The following is an 18,442-nucleotide window of genomic DNA, read 5'->3' as shown; positions in this document are numbered from 1 at the left end:
TAAGTGTGTGTGTGTAGTATATTCTCACATGTATGAATATGTACTCATTTGTTGTTTTGATCTTGAAATTTTAGATGATCTCAGTTTATTTTTACATTCTTAGATTGTTGAGCTATCAGTATTGCCATTATCGATAAAGAATAGTGCTTTGGGGCTTTTTTGGTCTTGTTTACTTGTTTCAGGAGGCTTGGTAATTTCCTTTCTTTTGAAAACAAAGAAACAAAAAGAAATTTTACTTGACCTTGAATGTCTTCTATGTAGAAAAAAAGCAATAGGAAAATAAAGTTAAATAACTGGTTCATTCAAACCACCATAATGTTGAAGTCTGAATAATCGAGATGGGTTGCCCTGAACTGCTCAGCTCCCCTGCTTAACTCTGGAAGGAATACTCGACTTATTTCTGTACAGGCATTTAGTAATCAGGACTGCCTCGCCTGTATCAGAAGTTCTTTGTTTAAGGTTTTCACCCAGAACTTGCTGTTTATTTTGCTGGCTTAAGTTATTAAATTGCTGAACACAGCTTGAGAGTCTTCACTGGAAACAGTATGCCAGATGATTTATGAGGTAATCAAGTAGTTGTTTTTTTAAGCTGATTCCGAGTGAACTTTCAGACTGGTCTGTCTGTGACTTGCATCCTCACCTTCTCTCTCTGCAGCTTTGTCTAAAGTCACCTTGATCTGATGCACTCAGAGAAGTCAGAGAGATTTCTTATCTTTCATAAATTAATAAGCTACATAGAATTATATTTTTAATGTGCTGGGTCTAGTTAGTGATTTATTAACATGATGTAGAGAGGCCCCTATGGAAAAGTAGTTTACCTCAGCACATTTGCCTGGCATTATAATTATTCAGGACATGCCCAGGGGTCACTCCTGAACATATTGTGCCATTAACTAGGCTTTTTCCATTCATTCACAACACAGTTAATCTGATTTTTTTTAAAGTTGTTTTCATCACTGAAAAAAACCTCTCCAAAGAAGTTGTGATCTAAAATTGTTTTGTATTGCTATCTCATATACCTTGTTTCAAAATGCACATATATTTAGAAAACTGTAGTAACTTTGGATGAAATTTAGCATAAATAAGGAGGTGCTTTTAGTTATTCAGGAATTCATGGGAAAATAAGTTATCATTTAAAAAATAATTATACTGCTTATAGTATTTACACACAAAGCATTTCTTTCCAGTACAAATATTCTGGTCTAATGAATGAATTGTGAAGTCTGTTGATTGTGGAAAATGCTCTATCAGAAAGCACAGTTACTCTTCTAGAGTTAAAGAAAACAGAGTGAGGCGTATCCTAATTCCATTATACAAATTTCAAGGAAATTTCAAACATATTACATCACCTACTCCTTTTCATTCACCCATAACCCTGTGAAGAGGCCAGATGTGCTTCACTAACCAGGTTTTATAGATCAGGACACAGAGAATCAGTAGGTTTTGTGACTCACACAAGATCACACCTAAGTGGCTGAAGCAGGATGAGAATCTAAGAACTCTCTTAGAAGAGGGCTTCCCCTGCAAAATCATATTGGTCCTGAACTATAAAAACAAAACAATACATATTTTATAGTCTTTCTGGTTGATGACTGTCGCTTTACCTACGTAAGTGTAAATCCAGATCACCATAATTGAGTTGGACTTGCGGTGATTGACATTTGTTGACAGGACCACCGAGATGAACCAAACACAACGCAGAGATGTCTCACACCACTGTTCTATTCCATTTCCAAAGGTGAGCTCTCAGTTACTCTAATTTAGGGAGGCAATGTTTGCCCGCAATCAAGCACAACCTCTTTTAAAGAGAAGAGGAGAGGAAAGGATTGAAAGTTCTCTCTTGGGTGCTGGGAAGTACATACTGGACTATAGAGTAGAGACTGAGATGGAGTATTGGAAAACCTACCCAATGGTTATCCAGTAGGAAAGTGTAATTCCATCCCCTCCTGCCACTCACCTCCCACACAGGAAGGCATGCACGCACACACACACACACACACACACACACACACACACACACACACACACACACACACACACACACACACACACACACGTACTCCCAAATTGGTTAGCTGGCTTATTTCTGAGGTGTGACTAAGCTGAAACATTCTTGCAGAAAGTGATTTTTCCTTTTCTCTGCCTCTGTAAGAAATCAAATGCCAGAAGAATTCAGAAGAAAAAGGCAGCTGACTAAACATGGAGTTGGAGCTTGGTGGAGCTTACTATAAAACCTTAGTACCCTGGGAAAGTATACTGGCTTCTTTATATTCTGACATATTTTTCACTACAGTCTGCATGAGTTAAAAACTTTAATTGGCTAGTTAGACTGTTATCATCACTAGAACTAACCAGTAATTACTCTATTGGAGAATAAATTCTTGGCTGAGGCTTTTTTGGGTGAAGTTTTTATTGTGAAGTAATTTAAAACTTACAGAAAAGTTACAAGAATATTGGATTGACCAATACTGGATTCAAAATATTTACATTTTGTCCTATTTCCTCTCCCCCAAAAGCAATGTCTCTCTTTCTCTCTCCCTTTAGAGTATATTAAAACAGTTTCCCTTTACCTCTTAATATTCAGTATGTATTTAAGTTTGAGGACATTCTCTAACATAACCATGGTAACAAAATCAGGAAATTAAACATTGCTATATTCAATGATCTAATCCACAGTTTTAATCAAATGACATCAATTAACCCAAAAATGTCCTTTTGACCTATTTTTTCCCAGTCCAGCATCCAGTCTGGATTCATGAGTTGAGTTAATGCCATGCCTTTTTAGACACCTTTGAATTGCAACAGTCCCTTAGCCTTTTATCTTTCACAAGTTTGATGTTTTAAAGAGCTATTTTGAGAATGAACCTTGATTTTAGTTTGTCTGACTTCCCTCACGATTTAAAAATGCAAACTAGGCATTTTTTTTTTTTGTCAGGAAGTTCACTGAAGTGATGCTGCATCCCTCTCAGGAAATCACATCAGGAGATACATCATGTCAGTTTGTGTTGTCAGTGAGGCTATCTTTGATTGCTTGCTTGAAGCGGTATCCAACAGTTTTCTCCATTGTGAAGTACACTTGTTCTTTTTGTACGTTATTTTCGGAGAGATTCTTTGAAACTATTCAGATATCCCTTTCCTCATTAAACCTTCATTCACTTGTTTTGGTATCCACTGATGATTTTCTAATGCCACCATTCATCCTAAAATTGTTACTCGGAAATCTACTGTGAAGAAAAGCTTTCCCTTCTCCCCCACTTGTTTATTTATTCCTTCATGTCTTTTATCAGAGGAAGGATTCATGGATTTTTATTTTATACAATGGGTTATAATCCCATTATTTATTTTAATGTTCCGGTCCCCCAAGATTTGGCCAGTGGTAGTCCTCTCAAATGGGCTTCTGTGTCCTTTTGACTTGTTTCCATGATTCTTTGAGAATTTCCTTACATTTTGTAAGGAACTTATGTCCCAGTGCTGGGTCAGGAAACATCCAGCATGATCTGGAATCCTAAGGAGTTCTGGTTCCTTTTAGTAGAGAGTTTATTTAGAAATCAACACCTGTGAACTGGTTGTGCTCACTGCTACACACTTATCAATGCTTCAGCAGACAGAACTAGGATATATATGTCTCTATTTTTATATCAATCTACCTATATGTGTATGAAAAATTATTGAATTTATACCAAACCTTCAATTACAACTCAATACCAAGGATACATTTTGGTCTTCTCCTTTAACAAATTTATGACTTTCTTCCCCAAAAGTGAGAAAACTACCCTCCACAATCCTCATTTTTTTTTCATTTACTCATGCCTAGTATACAGAGACCATTGTTTCTGAATTGCTAGCCCACACTACTGCAACAATACAAACTTACTTACTAGAGTTCAATATTGATTTACAATTATTTTTAGGTAAAACTTACACACATTAAATGTACAAATCTAAGGGCAAAATTCAATGAATTCTGATGAATGTACACATCTTTGTTACCCATACCCCTAGTAAGATGTAGAATTTTTCAATCATTCTAGAAAGTTCCCTCCCTTTAGTCAACAGTCTCTTGAAAAACAGCCACTTTTCTGGTTCTGTTTTACAGATTAGTTTTCTATGCAGAGTTTTTACCAAGCAATTTCTGTATCTAGGGTTTTTAAAAAGACATTTAAAAATACTTTAATTTCTTACTAGAGGGATGTTGACCTATGGCATATGATTTTTTAGATATATTAATGTATATAATACATCCCTGAACCAAAACAAAATATAGACTCTCCCCATGGCTTCTGCTGACCTTGTCAGACTCCTCCTGGCCCCAGTCCCTCTGGGTCACTGTAGTTCAGCCACACTGGACACCTTTCAGGTCCTTAACCACAGTAGGTTCTTTTCCACTGTGAGATTGTGTGTTTGCTGCCTCCTCTGCTAGAACACATTTTCCTTAATCTCCACCTGTCCAGCTTTTCTCATCATGTAGATCTTGGCAAGCTATCACCTACCTCTTCTAAGAGATAGTCCCTTACCACTCTACCGAATGTTGCTCACTACTTTTCCTGAGTCATTCTCTGTCACTTTCCCCATTTTCCATATAGCTCTTGTCATTCTCCCTATTTATTTATTTAGTTTTTTATTATTCCCTCAGCACCTAGAATAATGCCTGGCAAGTGTGTGGTCATGTGTGTGTGTGTGTGTATAAGGAAGGGGTTCAATATATTTTTGTTTGATGAATGAATGATCTAACAACTTACCTTGGAATTCCTTATGATACACCATCCTCTGAGAATCCTGAAGGACAATATATTTTCCTTACACAATGAATGACTATAAGTCAACATTTCTTACTCTTCCTTTTTTTGGACTTTCTATTTTGCTTATTCTTCTACTGAGCAAATGTACAATATCTTACTGTGATATAGCTACATGTAAAAAATATATATGCATTGATTTATTTGAACAATTACTTGGAAAAAATATTTCCACTTTGAAATGATGAAAACATTAAACATTAACATTTTAGTTTACACAACCATATGCCTAGTAGAGCCATAAAAAATTCTCTTTTCAAAAGTGGCTTTAAACCTGGCCAAGTTTGCTTCACCTGGGAGATTGCTCAGAGCACTGACATTGCATGGAAATGAAACTGGGAGTTTTGTCCCTATTGTGACATAAATAAAAAAGAATGTGCTCCTAGGGACAGGAGCTGGGGACTCTGGAATATATACTTCTCTATGCCATGACAGAAAACAGTTAGAAACAAGCCCTTGAGTTTGGCTTTGTGTTCATCTATTTGTTCCTCAATGGTTTTGGGGAGGAAAGAGTGATAGCTCATAATTGGATTTATTTTTGCTTATCTACAGTTCATAAATTTTTTAGTTATGGCATGAAAATATATAATTGTTCATATAATATATCTATCTGAAGCAGTCTCTGATATTCATTTTATTTGTTAACCTGAAAATTCCAGGAAAGACTTTGGCAACTCTCTGATAGTTTTTTGGATGGAAACTCATTTTAAAAAATGCAAGTTTTTCTATCTTTCTACATTGATAGATAGTAACCGCATTACAGGGGGGGTGAGGATTTAATAATATGGGGAACTGTTGTACCTTTGAGACCAACATAAGATTGTATATCAATGATACTTCAATAAAAGAAAAAAAAATTTAGTACCACACTAAAAAAATAAACCAAAACAACAACAAAAGCAAGTTATAATTACATAATTGATTTTTTTGCTATATAGGAATAGAAACACAGGGGTTGTCAGGAGAGGCAACTTGTGTTTTGTTTGTTGTGTGTTTGTTTCTAAGGAGCATAGCAGCCACTGATCATGAACCAACAGATGCCAGGAAATCCTTTCCTTGTTTTGATGAACCCAACAAAAAGGCGACTTATACAATATCTATCATCCACCCCAAAGAATATAAAGCAATTTCAAATATGCCAGTTGAGGTGAGTATTGAAGTTTTTTGTTTGTTTGTGAAGATAGTCTGTTTAAAATATCAGGTAAATTACCTGATTTGCTATGACAGAACCCACTGAATCCTAAAATTAAATGTGCTCCACTAGCGTATTTTGAGACTTGAAAATATCTTTTGGCAATCTCTCCTCTTTGAGTCCTGCAAGTCTTTAACCCAAGATACCACAGTCCAGTCAAAAAGCCATGTTGGGTTTTCTAAGCGAGACTGAATACAGAAGGCGTCCATCAGCAGGACTCTGCTTACTGAAAGAATCCCCGAGTCACAGTCAGTGGCAAACTAATGTAATCACAGAGTCAAAAATATCCAGGGGCCTAGTCACTATTCTTAGTTTTCAGTTGAACATAAATCCAGTGTTTGCAGAGCTACTGCAAAAAATCACCATGTAAATATTGGTGTACAGAAGCCAACTCAGGGAACACCGGGCCCATAGATTTTCTAGCGAATGAGAAGTGCTCATTACATCTGGGAAAAACAATAGGCCACAGAAAGTTCTGTCTGTGTCATTATTAACATGAGACTCTGTCGTCTGTCACTGCTCCTCATCCCCATAATGGATAATGTGGTTAACTAAAGATCATTACCTCAAAGTCAAGGTTTATTATACCATATGCATTTGACATGTAAAAGGATCAGGCTCATCCTTAGATACAGTTGTCACCTACCTGGTACCAGAAAAACACCCTGCCTACATTATGCTCCCATTCTTCTGATCCACTTTCTGAAATAACATCATTGAGATGCATCCTTTGTAATCATAACTATTCCTTGAAAAATAACAAAATAAAACAAAAGCTTTCAGAGGGCTAAAAAGAGGGATGTTATATCAGCCATTCATGTCTCAGTGTGAATGAGTTTTATCAACTTGTTTTCTTCTAGTCTCAGGGATGTAATCAAGTGAGTTTTGACTGGAGAAGAGAGAAGAAAGAGAAACTTGAAGTAGGAACCACTAATCTAGAAGGTTGTGTCAGGGTAAAATGCCATTAGAATAGTTTGGCATTGAAGAGGGAAAGTACAGGTGGGAGAAGAAAGAATGAAAACTGACCTCTGCTTCATGCCACCCTTGTGTCCTGTCCATTGTGCTGAGTACACTTCTTTACCTTCTACCAACCTCAGACCATAGATATGGAAGGCGGAGAGTATTCTGGGTCATTAGGAGATGAAAACTAATCCTACTAGGAGTAACCTGGCTGAGGCTCCAACACTTCTCTACAAGTGCGTGCATACACATGATTACCTTGTCAACGATGCATCAATTCTATTCCAGCCTCCCTCACTTAATCTCCTTTTAAAGCTTCACCCTGTAGTGTGACTTATTGTACAGCTACACGCCTGTGGAAATGTTTAAACATTGCACAACAGGAGTTGAGCAAGTATTCACGGATGCAGTTTTAGCACTGGCAAATGGTGGTGAGGAAGGCAAAGCTGGCACGGACAGAAAACAAGACAGACGGGGGGAGTGGTTGCCTAAAGTAATGAATTCCTTCTCTTGCTCCATGGTAACCACAGCAATGACATTCGTGCCCAAACCTTGGGTTTTCAGTGCAGACAACCAGAGATGGAAAAGGGAACCCAACATCCTGCTATGCCTGGCACGGCTACTGTCCTGCTGCACAGCGTCAAATCAGCAAATGGCTGCTTGGCTCTTCCTGCATGCAAGGCATTGATTGCTAGCCTGTTCTTCAATAAGAATCACAGTATCCCCCCAAATATTATGGTCAGGATTGTGCGCTTAATGTAGAAAGATAAACTGTTCAGTTTATATCACAAAGTTGTATTTCTCCCTGAGAAACCTCATATGGTGCATAGTTCAATCACTCTTTCACAGTACTAAAAATAAAATGAATTTTCCTTTAGTATTTTCAACATCATTTTTTAGGGGTAAAGTTTCTTTTTACCCCTAAGCTTCAACTTTTGACTAGAAAAGCCAGGTTTGGAATAACCATTTGTTTGTCTTGTACATGATTGATCTTTTGAGAAATTAATTTCTTTTGTTTTCCCTAGAAAGAAGAGTCACTGGATAGTAAATGGAATCAAACAACTTTCAAGAAGTCTGTCCCCATGAGCACCTACCTGGTGTGCTTTGCAGTGCATCAGTTTGACTCCGTAGAGAGAAAATCAAATAAGGGAATACCTGTGAGTCCCAAAATATTTTTAAAAAATTTACCACTGATATATTTGTGATTAATTTTCTACCTTCTCTTAAATAGCCCCTTTTCCCCCCTATACAATAGACTGGAAAAGGCCATTAGTCACTAGGGCCTGTGAGTTTGATGATACACTGAACAATATAGAAAAATGTAAGCTGTAAGGACCCAGGTGAAAAATAAACAAACATGGCAGACATAGTATTTTAAGAGGAAAATTCACCCTAAATCCAAAGCTAGCTCCTAAAATGTATATATATCAGCACAATATACAAAATATTTGAGCATGCCCAACTCATTAAAATGGTTAAGTACATGTATTTGGCTGGGGTCCCAGACAGAGACCAGAGAGGAAAGAGGAAATCAGAGCTAAATACCCTTTGAGTAACTAGGTACTGAGAAGTCTGTGGTGCCGTTTCTGTATGTAATTCAAAATAGGACAACAGCAAAGTGTCAAAAAGCTCTTTTTAAAAGTGTAAGAGGATATAAATGTGTTTTTATAAATCAACATGACTAAGTCAATATTTTTCTTTTGAAAACCCAAATACTTTTATCTGATTATTTTTCTCATTGTGAAGGAGCCCATTTTGCTTTTGCCCTAATTACTTGCTCAGTCTATCAGTTAGGCCACTTCTATTGCTATATATTATGTATATAAACCTAAAAATCTTTCTAATATAATTTTATAAGGAAGAAATCATTACTCCCAGTTTACAGATAAGAGTTTACCCCCCTGGCAAGAGGCAGAGACTCAAATTCCAAAGCTTTTTCAAATACTGTACCTTGGTAAACCTTCTGAAAATGTGATATTCTGAAAATATCTTTACCTCCTCACCAATCATGTGTGTGAAGGGACAAATCCCTCTATTTCCTGTGATACCTGCATCCTGGGAAAATGTACCTTAATGCTGGTATAGTAAGGGCTGATACTGAGAGATCAACCTGGTTTAGACCTGGCTTCTAGCTGCTGCCTATACTGTATTCAAATTATAGCAAATGGAGGGATATCCTAAGACCTTTTCCACTGGGCTGCACATCATGACTTTTGTCATCCCTTGTGACATGTGTTTTGCTTTGATGTGCCCACCAGGCATGGTGAAGAGCATGACTAGTGGCTAATAGATAATATTAGGTGTGAAAAAGAAATGCCACTGAACATAGGAAGTTGTTTTCTCTATAGTGTGCTGAATATTGTCAGTGGCACTCCCCTTGTTTAATATAGAGGTAAGAGCATTAGCCCAGCTTGTTTTTTCTTCCAATCTCATAGCAAACATAGAATTTTTGTCTGAAGGCACTTTCTTCGTTGCCCACAATTCAGTTGCATGTGTGTCTTTCATTATAAGCAGGTGTTTTCTGCACTAATTTTTAAAAGTTAATTTATTCTGGGCAAGTTTTTCTATTTTGGGTAGAAACCCTGCAACAAGCAGAAAGCCTAAACAATTCTCTAATGATGATGTGATTCATACATAAATATGATGCACCCCACCGATGAGCAGAGGACAATGTGCTTGGAGTTATTTCCATTAGTGACAGTGAGTTTGAATTTCCAGCTCAAACCTGATCTCCTGGTACTCTGACCAAGGACACTTACTTGTAAGGTAGCTATACTGGCTGAGTGGGTCATTAGAGTCCATACCAGTCAGTTAGTTGGCACTAATGATGAATTTTATAAAAAGGATTTGGAATAACATAATGGGAAATAGAGTTTGACAAAAGATCCCAAAATGAAACTTTAATTTTTTAATTAAATATTTCTTAAATGGCTCTTCTATCAAAGCTGATAGCATAGCATTATACAGTAAATTGGTGAAATTTTCATCATTTGGGTGGGAAATGAAGATAATATTGTCGTAATGTATTATTTTCTGATCATCTATTTGATAAGAAAGGAACAGAAACAGAGACTCTGGGTCAGAAGAATCACTGAAAGTGAAATGTGGAGCTGAAAAAAGTAAAAGTAGGTGCCCCTCTCCCCACCTGTCTACAGAAGACAGGCAACCCGAGTTTTCCTTTCTGCAAAAACTTGTGGGGCTGCTTTCTTCAAAAGCTGGACAAAGCCTTACTGGAGAACTTCAAGGCATCTAGTGTGACTATCAATTCAAGGTAAATTCCACCTGTTTGACATTTGAGAGGTTCCCTGCCTGCCTCCCTACCTACTCACTTTAAATTGAAATCTAACAATTGACACCCAAGTACAAATGCTTGCAGTACAATGTCCCACTCTACAGAGATTTACAAGAAAACCAAACTACTTAAATCTATTTAACTATAGCATCAGCAGGAACCCACACTAACCTCACAATATTACATTCTTAGACCTGAACAGAAAACCTAAGACAAACAGATATACAAAGAAAACAAGCAACATAAAAGAGAAAATCCAAGACAAATAAACAGAAAAACATGGGGGTAAATAATGATAACCAGGAAAACAAAAGATAATTTTTTTAAAGCCATAAAAAATTAAATATTCCCATACATACAATTATTACACTCGGAGATTCAAGAAGATATGATCATCATAAGATAAAAACAGAAAACTATGAGAAAACCATCAGGAATAATAAGAAGAGTTCAAAATCATGATTTCCAAAGCATGACCTGGCTCTGACCCCCCGGTAACCTGTTGGTAATTTCCTCTAAAATCAGAGCCCAGTAAGCCTATAGGTGCAGTTCCTGCCCACTGTTTTGTATTTTTATCAACTTCATGGAGATGCTTACATTGTTTAAGCCTTGATACTTCTTGTGGGCATGCCATCTTTATGTTGCATCTGTCATTCCTATATGTTAGAAGCAGTATGGGTACATCAAAGTATCGATTTATTGTGCCATCTTGACCCGAACACCCTGTATTACATTTTCAGTTAAAAAAAAAAAATGAAGCTAGGTAGTTTTTGTGTAAGACAACATTTTTAGTAGAAATTTCATGAGTCAAAATACCATTTTTATCCACTCTTCCCCTGACAGTATTATTCTGGTATATTAATCACCTGCTATTAATAATCAGATTATACTGAAATATAGAATCCTAGAACCTATAATACCCTAATTAAATTCTCTTGGGTAGTTCACCATTTCAATAAGAGTTCCTTTATATTAATAAACACAGAATCAAGACCTATGTTCTTCTTAATTATTTACTTGCAGAGAGCATAGCAGATATTAGTAGTTGAACTATATTCATTATGTTTAAAATGTCCTTGTTGCTCATGAGGAAAAATCAGAGGGCCCAATCCCAAAAAATTTTTAAGAAAAAAGGCAACCGAGTTTAGAAGGTACCTCAAAAGACCTTTAACTCTGCACATTTCCTTTTTTGAATATTAGCTGCATTACATTTTGATTCAATCCTGATAAACACAGAGAAACTTTAGGAGTTACTTTGAGTAATTTAGCAACAATTGAGGCCAGTCACTGACGGAAGGACTAACCAACAGACTAAGCAAGGGTTTGTTTAGGGCATAAGCAAAATGGGCCCCTCCAAAATGAGAAAAATAATCAGATAAAAGTGTTTGGGTTTCCAAAAGAAAATTACTGCATTTGTCATTTTGATTTATAAAAACATATTTATATCCTCTTACACTTTTAAAAAATGCTTTTTGACACTTTGCTTTTGTCCTACTTTGAATTACATATAGAAAGGGCACCACAGACTGCTCAGTACTTAGTTACTTGAAGGGTATTTGTCCATCTCTGGCTTCCTCCTCCCTCTCTGGTCTCTCTGTCTGGGGCCCCACCCAAGTACATGTACTTAACCATTTTGATTTTTATAACATTTTTATGAGGCTTATTTTTTAATTCACTTCTTTACTGGAAGGGCTACCCGAAATTAAGGCCTCTTAATCTTCCCCAAAGGAAAGTATTTAATTTTGGTAGCCATAGAAGATTGCTGGTAATTCTTATTTTTGTTTAACTTTACAAAAATATAAACATAATATTAATAAAAAAGTTAAAAATTCTATGAGGTAAGTTAGATTTTTAAATGTTTATTGTTTGCTTTTAAAAAAATTCTACTGCAGTAACAATCACCAAGCATCAAACAACTTAAAATTTGACTTAAATGGAAAGTAAGCTGCCAAAAACTTGAGGAACAATACTGGATTTCTTCAGAAACAGCACATCATGGCAGCTGAGTTCTGAATTCAAAAGTTCTGAGCATGTTTTGAACCTGCAAAGCCATAGCAGAAAAACAGTCCTTAGTTAACCAAACTTTGAGCCCAGGCTTTGCATATTTATAATAATTTGTCTACAGATAAGGGGTTAACTAAGTTTAGGAAGACTATGTCACATTGCTGTGATAAAGTAGCCACAAGTAAAACTTGAGAAAAAGACAATGTATCAAATATTCCTTTCCGCCAAGCAATCTTCCCCTCCCAACTTTCTGCTTACTGATGGAAGAACGTTTAGAAGAATATAAACTTGTAACATTAAACACATTGATGGCAGATTCAGTAATATCAACTATGTACCTTAATATGCACTTACAGAATTAAAAACAGTAAGAATTCTTTTTTCTTTGTCATCCTGGCTACATCAGCACTGATGATGAAATAGAGGGTCCCTTCAATCAGATTGTTTTATCAGTCTTTATTGAGTACCTACTGTGTGCACAAGGAGGACACTAAGCCCTGATGGGAGTGAAATATGCTAAGACATCTGTACCTCAGTTGAGATGTGGAACAGAGTGGTCACTATTGTCCAGTGTCACCCACCTAAGTTTTCAGGTCTTTGATGGTCATACCATCCCTTTGAATGCAGAAGACCTCACCTTCAGTTGTAGGGGCCCTGGCCATACAAAAGGGTGTGTCTGTTTCAAGCTGTTCAGTTGAAAGTTTGCAAAACCTTAAGAGATGAACAGGTGCTAATGCTGTTGGATGATCAGTAGTGGAAACACAGGCAGTTGTAGATAGGTAGAGTGACCACCTACTTTATCATCTATAGGATATAAATAATAGATGAGATACTGTCTGGGACAAGAGGTATAAACAGATTAGCAACAGACATACATTCCTGGGACATTCCTGGGCAAGCTGGGTGCATGGTCACCCTTATTGACAGAAGACACTCAGCAGACAAAGACAGTAAGGCCCCAAGGGCATAGCTTACATTCAGTGCTCCCAAGGAAATCTGTGGGCACTGGCCAGGCTTCTGATGAGGCTGATGGTGGCAGTGGCGTCTGGCTGTCTGTTCAAGCTAATTCCTTTCTGTTCACGTGATCTTTCTAAGCTCAGTGCCCTCACCTCAGACCCTAACACACCCCTCCAGAGTCTTGCCCCACCAACCTCACTACCCCTTCTCCTGGCTCAGGTGACATTTATCTAGTTTTTTGATAAAGCCGCCCTGGCCTCCCTCTATTCTCTTTCCAATCTATTTTTTACAGCATAAACTCTGTGGTTTGCTTTTTTCCCCTGGCTTTCTGTTTTATTGCTAAAAGCCTTTCCAACCAGACTTAGCAAATCAAGAGGTTTTGGCTTTCAAATTTATTGTGTGGGCACTAAAAGCCCATTTTGGAAGTCAAAACTCAACTTTCACTTGTATCCCCTGAATTCTCCTAATGCTCCTAATGGTGATATGGATCCCATAATGTGGCTATCATTTACCTATGAGGAAATGCAGACAAAGAAAATCACAAAGGTTAATGATTAGTATATTATCTGGAACAGCATTAATGTCTTCACTGGACACACAGACCACAGCCTGCCGAGCACTGCTTGTGCCTTCACTTACCGAAGCCCACAGTGACTCTATGAGACATACCATTATCTTTAGCTAGGGAAAGTCAGCTTTTGTTTTTAGGAGTAGAGAAAAGAAGCAATAGGATGTAGTAAAAACAAACTTCAGACTGAACTCCAGTGTCAGTTTTCCTTAAGGCTTCATTTATCCTCACATAGACAAGGGGGAAGTTTACTTTTAAAACACTTCAAACTCTGTAATTCAAAAGAGAGCTCTACAATCCTTATCTAAAACTTTTGTGGCTAGTTGTATGCCAGAATTCAGAAATTTTCTGCCTTATGAAATGTAATATGGTGTAATTATTGCATATTATTGGGTAACTACAGCGGTATCTAGGGCTGCACCTTATAATCAAACAGTAGTATGTCTGCAGCAATATTTTTGTAGTGAGAAAAATAAGGATGATAAAAAAGAACTCCTATCAGTTCAGGTCAGATGATACTGCTAAATTAGTTTGCCTAAACATATAAAAAGCATGATTTTCAGAACTCTTTTGATTTAAGAACTGGACTAGTGAAAGCTTGAGGTAAAGTTATCATTAGTGAGGCAAAATATTATTTTCTACTATTATTAGTAGTGTCAGATTCATAGAATTGATGTGTAAAGTGAGACACTGTATGGAAAGTGCTTATCACATTACCTGGAAATTTTTAAGTACTCAATAAGACTAATGATTAGTCATAATGATTATGCAAATGAAGTCACAGCAGTTAATCAAGAATCAATTCTCATGGACTTACTTAAACTCCATCTCTCAAATTCCTGGTGACAATTAAATGAAAGGGACAATATTAAGAACTCTAAATGCCTTTTTTACAGTAGGTTCCCATATAAGAGAAAATTAACAAAAGTGATAAAGCAGATGTATCACACCTCCTAAAAGAAAAATCAGCTGGATATAGGCTTTAGAAAGCACAGAATTTTACATCTGACACCAGTTCAACAGATTCAGTGCTTTGAGATATGACTAATAGTATCCAACAGTGGCATAGTGAGGTAATTTAATTTGCTTAGGGAACCCACTATCTTTAAAAACTAAATATATGCCTATGAGTTCTTGGTTATTGAGACCTTACAAACTTCATATTTATATTTATATATATAAGGTTATAAAGCTTATATGTAAATTTTATATTTAACCTTAGTCTTTGAATAATCAAGGCATATATAACCCTTTTAGAAGCCAAGAAAACAGAATTTACATACACACTTCCCTCTTCAGTCATGCTATTTCAATAGAGCTAGTTATATGCCTTCAAAAGCTAACTCAGTCAGGCAAGGATGTAAACTAGAAAGACAGCAATTATTACAAAGTGATGACAATTCGCAGGTAATTTACTGAACTCTGTTATGCACAGAAGATGTTATCAGCAGATGACGGAGCCAGCCACCTCTACCAAAGCTCGCAGAAAGGAGAGGGACATGCAGAGGGCGCACGAGCTGAGAATGAGGTCGGAGAGCAGGACAAGCAGAGGGGTAGATGAGTAGAGGCAGCAGCAGAGGGGAGGATGTTTTTTTTAAATCCCTAAATCTGAACATCATAGATGTTCTGCTGTTAAATGGATACCATATAAACTGTTTTGAAGTTTCAACTAGCAGGCAATGTTGGCATGTTGATGGCATCTTTTAAGTAAAAAAATGTTTGTGATACATGGCAGATAGGACACACACACACAGATTGTTTTGGCTAATTAAGTCACAAGATTAATGGGCTGGATCTATATATTCTGTGATTGCTTAGCTCAGTTGATCAAAGCAGTGATCATAAGATACAAGGGTCAGAGATCATAGGGGATCTGCAGACTGGCTACACTGAAAGGACAAAACATACATCTGTGTTTCCCAGAAACAAAAGAGGAAGGGACTACTTTTATTTTGCCTGAATTTACATTAACATCAATCCTATTTAAGGACAATACATACCTGTTGCTGCCAATAGAAAAACAGAGAGTAGAAAAAAAACCAGATTAGATTGTCTCAGAAGTGTCTTAAAAGAAGGAAACCTCCTAGAGTGGGAAATGAGAAGATACTGGCAGAAAGAGTACTTTCTTATTCTCTTCCCCACTGCCCCCCCACCCGTAGTGGGAGGCCTCCCTATTCTCTCTCCTTCCTCTGTCTCAGCAATCTTTCTTTCTTCAAACATTATGTGCAGCACAAAAGTAGAGTGTCCAGATTATAGTGGAGTAAGCCAGGAAGAACTAGACTTCCTGAAGTTTTTAATGGTAGAGAACAGATGTGGTAGAAATTCTCAGGGGGGATTTGACACACTAACTATTTCACAGATGAAAAATTCTGACAACTTCAGTTTACAGCATGGCTATCCTTATGAACATTTCATAGGGGACAATTACCTTTCCTCTGTTCAGTAGCCACCAACTTGATCCTTAGTTTCACTTAACTGCTTGGATATGTCCCCATTCAGAAAGAAAATAGGAGAATGGTGAGAAAATGTATCATCTCTTCTGGCAAGTGAAACAAAATAGGCCTAAAAGAATGTTGACATGATAATTGAGCAAGTTGTGTTGTCTTGGGAGATGAAGAAGAACACATCTTTACTTATGCACAAAAAGCAAGAATGTCAATTACCCAGTGGATGTGAGAGCAGTGAGCCAGTGCTGGTAATTTAAGAGATGCTCTCTCAGAACCCATCCTCTAACTTGATCTGTCCACTGTTCTTCATTTCTAAGAAAAGATGGCTCAAGATGTGTGCCTAAAAGAATACCAAAGCTAGCAATGCATTTGGAATGATAAAGAAAGAAAGTAGGCATAATTTCTCTTTCTGTTTTTCCATTTTTAAAATGATGAGTCACCTGGTCCAGTCAGGTAGATGGACTTGCACTTACCAGATGACAGCTTATTTTGCTTCACTTGAGGATTTTAAATCACGTTTTAAGTTCCGTATACTTCATTTGAATTCCTCACAAACTTACTTTTTAAAGACTTCTTTTTTAGAGCAGTTTTAGGTTTACAACTAAATTGAGGCGAAGTTATGAAAATCTCATATATAGCCCCTGCTCCATCAACAGATGCATAGTCTCCTCTGTTATCATTGTCATTCTACTGAAGAAGATATTTTTTGCCAAGGATGGACCCGCACTGGCACATCTTAATCACCCAAAGTCCATAGTTTACCTTAGGGTTCCTTCTTGGTGTTGTACATTCTATGGATTTGGACAAATGTACAATGATATATATCCATCATTATTATTTTATACAGAGTGTTTTCAATGCCCTAAAATTGCCCGTGTTCCACCTATTCAGCTCTCCCTCCTCCTGATCCTCCACCTCCACAACCAATGATCTCTTTATTGTCTGCAGTTTCACCTCTTCCAAAATATCATATAGTTGAAATCATATTTTATGTAGCATTTCAGATTGGCTTTTTTTCACTTAAAAATATGCATTTGAGATTCCTCCCTGTCTTTTCATGGTTTCATAGCTCATTTCTTTTTGGCATTGAATAATATGACACTGTCTGGATGTACCACAGTTCTTTCATTCATCTACTGTTGGACATCTTGGTTGCTTCCAAGTTTTGACAATTATTAAAGTTGCCATACACATCTGTGTGCAGATATTTGTGTGGGTGTGCTTTAAATTTCTTTGGCTAAATACCAAGGAGTACAATTGTTAGATCAAATATACTCTTAATGTACAACAGAGAGTATATTTAGTTTGGTAAGAAAGCACCAAACTCTCTCCCAAAGTAGCTGTAACATTTTGTATTCCTACCAGCCATGTATGGGAGCTCTGGTCATTTCACATTCTTGACAGCATCTGGTGTTGTCAATGTTCTGGATTTGATCATTCCAGTAGGTGTGAGGTGGTATCTCATTGCTGTTTTGATTTGCATTTTCATGATGACATACGATGTCAAACATCTTTTCATATGAAAAGATGAAATTTGCCATCTGTGCATACTCTCTGGCAAGGTATCTGTTAAGATCTTTGGCCCATTTTTAAATTAGGTGGCTTTATTCTTGTTGAGTTTTAAGAGTTATTTTTATATTTTGGATAACAGTCCTTTATCAGTTGTGTCTTTTGAAAGTATTTTCTCCTAGAATGTGGCTTGTCTTCTCATTGTCTTGACGTAGTCTTTCCCAGAGCACAAGTGTTTAAGGAAGTCCAGACTATCAATTATTTCTTTCATGGATAGTGCCTTTGGTGTTGTATCTAAGAAATCATCTTAATGTCGAAGGTCGTGTAGGTTTTCTCCTATTTATCCTCTAGGAGCTTTATGGTTTTGTGTTTTACAGTTAGTTCTGTGATCCGTCTTGAGTTAATTTTTGTAAAGGGTGTGAGGCAAGTCTAGATTCATTTTCTTGCATGTGGACGGCCAGTTGTCTTGCTCTATTGCCTCCCCTCCTTTGTGAAAGATCATTCACTATGTTATGCGAGATGCCTTTCTCTCAGGAAAATTTTGGATCATTGTATTTTAGACTCTAGGAATAGAATAGTTAAAACATCAAAAAGGTAATTGGGGTAGCAGTGGCTAGAAGAGCACAAGTGGAAACATGTATCCAGGGCTCTTTAGATGAGAAAAATCACATGATTAATTTCCTGAAAGACAAATTACACAGAGGTAGATAGATAAAA

The 18,442-nt window shown here is 36.9% G+C and overlaps 1 protein-coding gene across 1 annotated transcript in view; it reads left to right on the top strand.

Moving 5' to 3' along the window:
* ENPEP (glutamyl aminopeptidase) overlaps positions 1-18,442 on the top strand; it is a 94,162-nt gene that overhangs the window by 9,878 nt on the left and 65,842 nt on the right. Inside the window, exons 2-3 of the mRNA XM_037001187.2 lie at positions 5,802-5,943; positions 7,974-8,105. Of these exons, the coding sequence (XP_036857082.1) occupies positions 5,802-5,943; positions 7,974-8,105 (274 nt within the window). The remainder of the gene's footprint in view (positions 1-5,801; positions 5,944-7,973; positions 8,106-18,442) is intronic.

This window comes from Manis javanica, chromosome 5 (genome assembly GCF_040802235.1).
Source record: "Manis javanica isolate MJ-LG chromosome 5, MJ_LKY, whole genome shotgun sequence".
NCBI lineage: Eukaryota > Metazoa > Chordata > Mammalia > Pholidota > Manidae > Manis > Manis javanica.
This window is presented reverse-complemented; position numbering and strand designations above follow the sequence as displayed.